The sequence below is a fragment of the Rhinolophus sinicus genome, linkage group LG06, assembly GCF_036562045.2.
Source record: "Rhinolophus sinicus isolate RSC01 linkage group LG06, ASM3656204v1, whole genome shotgun sequence".
NCBI lineage: Eukaryota > Metazoa > Chordata > Mammalia > Chiroptera > Rhinolophidae > Rhinolophus > Rhinolophus sinicus.
Genome location: NC_133756.1, coordinates 122,531,701 through 122,534,188, shown reverse-complemented (window position 1 = coordinate 122,534,188; position 2,488 = coordinate 122,531,701). Strand labels below are relative to the sequence as shown.

Below are 2,488 nucleotides of genomic sequence, written 5' to 3'. Positions count from 1 at the left end.
CCATGGGTGTGTCTGTGGGGGTGGGCTCAACACAGGAAAGATAGCACCTGCCTGCAGACCACATGGGAGAAGGACCCCACACAGGGAAAATGGTGACTATCTTCCAGCCCTTGCCCCAAAGCAACACACCTCAGTCTGCCCTCTGTATGTTCCTGACATCCCCCAAGTCACTGTCCCTCTACTGGAGCACAGGATGAGTGTCTGTGAGTGAGTCTGTGTAGGACGTTTAAGAGAACCTCTGGGTTTCCCACATTCTTTTGTCCCACCACAGACTTTTGAATCCCTACTGTTTTTCACAGCCAGATGCTACGGGAGCTCCTCTTCCTGGTACCAGTACTGCAGGCTGGAGAGTGTGATATGGGGCTTTGTTCCCTTGCTTCTCTGTGGGGAACCTCTGTGGCTGAGATATCCCTCCCAATTTTTGTCTGCCACATGGAGGTTTGGGCTGACCTGTTTCATATCTCCACCCATCCTACCAGCCTCAACGTGGCTTCTTCTTATATCCTTAGCTATAAAACTTCTGTTCAGCTAGACTTCTGTTCAGCTAGTTCCCCATGTTGATTTTTCTATAATTTAGCTGTGATTTTGATGTGTTCATGGGATTAGGCAAGCACAGAATTTATCTAATCTACTATCTTGGACCTGTCCCTGCCTTCTCTTCTTTGTATCAGTCTTTTCATTAGGGTAAATGACAGCAGGGTAAGGCTGGTTTTATTCCTGGTGCCATATGACACTCAGGAGACGCTAGAAGAACAAGAGTATATCTAATGTCTTTTCCTTTTTTTTTTTTTTTAAGAATTGAGATATATTTGATATTATAATTGAGATATAATATAACATTGTGTAAGTTCAAGGTGTACATGATTACCACCATAACTTTAGCTATCATTTCTATCACACATATAATTACCACTTCTTTTTGGAGATAAGAACATGTAAGATTTAGTCTCATAGCAATTTTGAAGGATATAACAGTATTTAATGAAAATCATTATTTAATCTCCCCTCTGGTCTGAATAGGACCAAAGTACGATTAAAATGTTCTCTTGTGTTTCTTCAGAAATCAGGACTAAGGGATAAGAAGAACAAGAATCACTAAGAGAAGTCAACATTGTCTCTGATATGCAGAACAGCTAATTGTGGCAGAAATAATGTCTATGTCTAATGACACCCAGTTCCGTCCTTCTTCATTCCTTTTGCTGGGCATCCCAGGGCTAGAAGGTGTGCATGTCTCAATTGGAGTCCCCTTTTTCTTTCTGTATCTTGTTGCACTCTTGGGGAATGCTACTGTGATGTTTGTGATCCAGACTGAGCACAGTCTCCATGAGCCCATGTACTACTTCTTGGCCATGTTGGATTCTATCGACCTGGGCTTGTCCACAGCCACCATCCCCAAAATGCTGGGCATCTTCTGGTTTAGCCTCAGGGACACATCTTTTGAATGCTGCCTTTCCCAAATGTTCTTCATCCACTTTTTCACTGCTATGGAGAGCATTGTGTTGGTGGCCATGGCCTTTGACCGCTACATTGCCATTTGTAAACCCCTTCGGTACACGATGATCCTCACCAGCAAAATCATCGGCATTATTGCAGGCATTGCTATTCTGCGGAGCCTGTATATGGTGGTCCCGTTGGTGTTTCTTCTTCTGAGGCTTCCCTTCTGTGGGCATCATATCATCCCTCACACCTACTGTGAACACATGGGCATTGCCCGTCTGGCTTGTGCCAGCATCAAAGTGAATATTATGTTTGGTCTTGGCAACATTTCTCTCTTATTATTGGATGTGCTCCTTATTATTGTCTCCTATATCAGGATCCTCTATGCAGTCTTTCTCCTGCCTTCCTGGGAGGCTCGACTCAAAGCCCTCAATACGTGTGGCTCCCACATTGGTGTTATCTTAGCCTTTTTCATACCTGCCTTTTTCTCTTTCTTGACACACCGCTTTGGCCACAATATTCCCCAATATGTTCACATTTTCTTGGCCAATTTATATGTGGTTGTTCCACCAGCCCTCAATCCTGTAATCTATGGGGTCAGGACAAAACAGATTAGGGAGCGAGTTCTGAGGGTTTTCCTCAGAACAGATAGAGAGCTAACTAGTCAGAGATCACGGAAGATTAAAAATTAGAGTTGTCTTATATCTAATGTAGTAAATAGTAGAGAGACAAAGAGGAATATTGCGACCAATAACATTATTTATCTTTCAGTTTCACACTATATATTTAAAGTTAATAATACGTGCATTAAGTATGATATGGGATAGGGATAATTTAATATCCCCATGCAAAAAGATGAATTTAGACACTTCCTTTACACTATAGAGAAAATTGATCAGGGACCTAAAAACAATAGTTTGGTGGTTACCAGTGGGTAAGGGGGGAAAGAAGTGGTAGATGAGGGTAAAGGGGATCAAATATATGGTGATGGAAGGAGAACTGACTCTGGGTGGTAAACACACAATGGGATTTATAGATGATGTAATACAGA

General features: G+C 42.4%; 1 protein-coding gene across 1 annotated transcript; it reads left to right on the top strand.

Moving 5' to 3' along the window:
* The first annotated feature begins 1,151 nt into the window (after nt 1-1,151).
* Nucleotides 1,152-2,129, top strand: LOC109460425 (olfactory receptor 52E8). Its single transcript, XM_019755821.2, has one exon. The coding sequence runs from the start codon at nt 1,152-1,154 to the stop codon at nt 2,127-2,129; it is 978 nt and encodes a 325-aa protein (XP_019611380.2).
* The last annotated feature ends 359 nt before the right edge of the window (nt 2,130-2,488 follow it).

What these genes read in the sequence shown, in the direction of transcription:
- LOC109460425 (XM_019755821.2), top strand. Translation starts at nt 1,152, where the DNA reads ATGTCTATGTCTAATGACACCCAGTTCCGTCCTTCTTCATTCCTTTTG.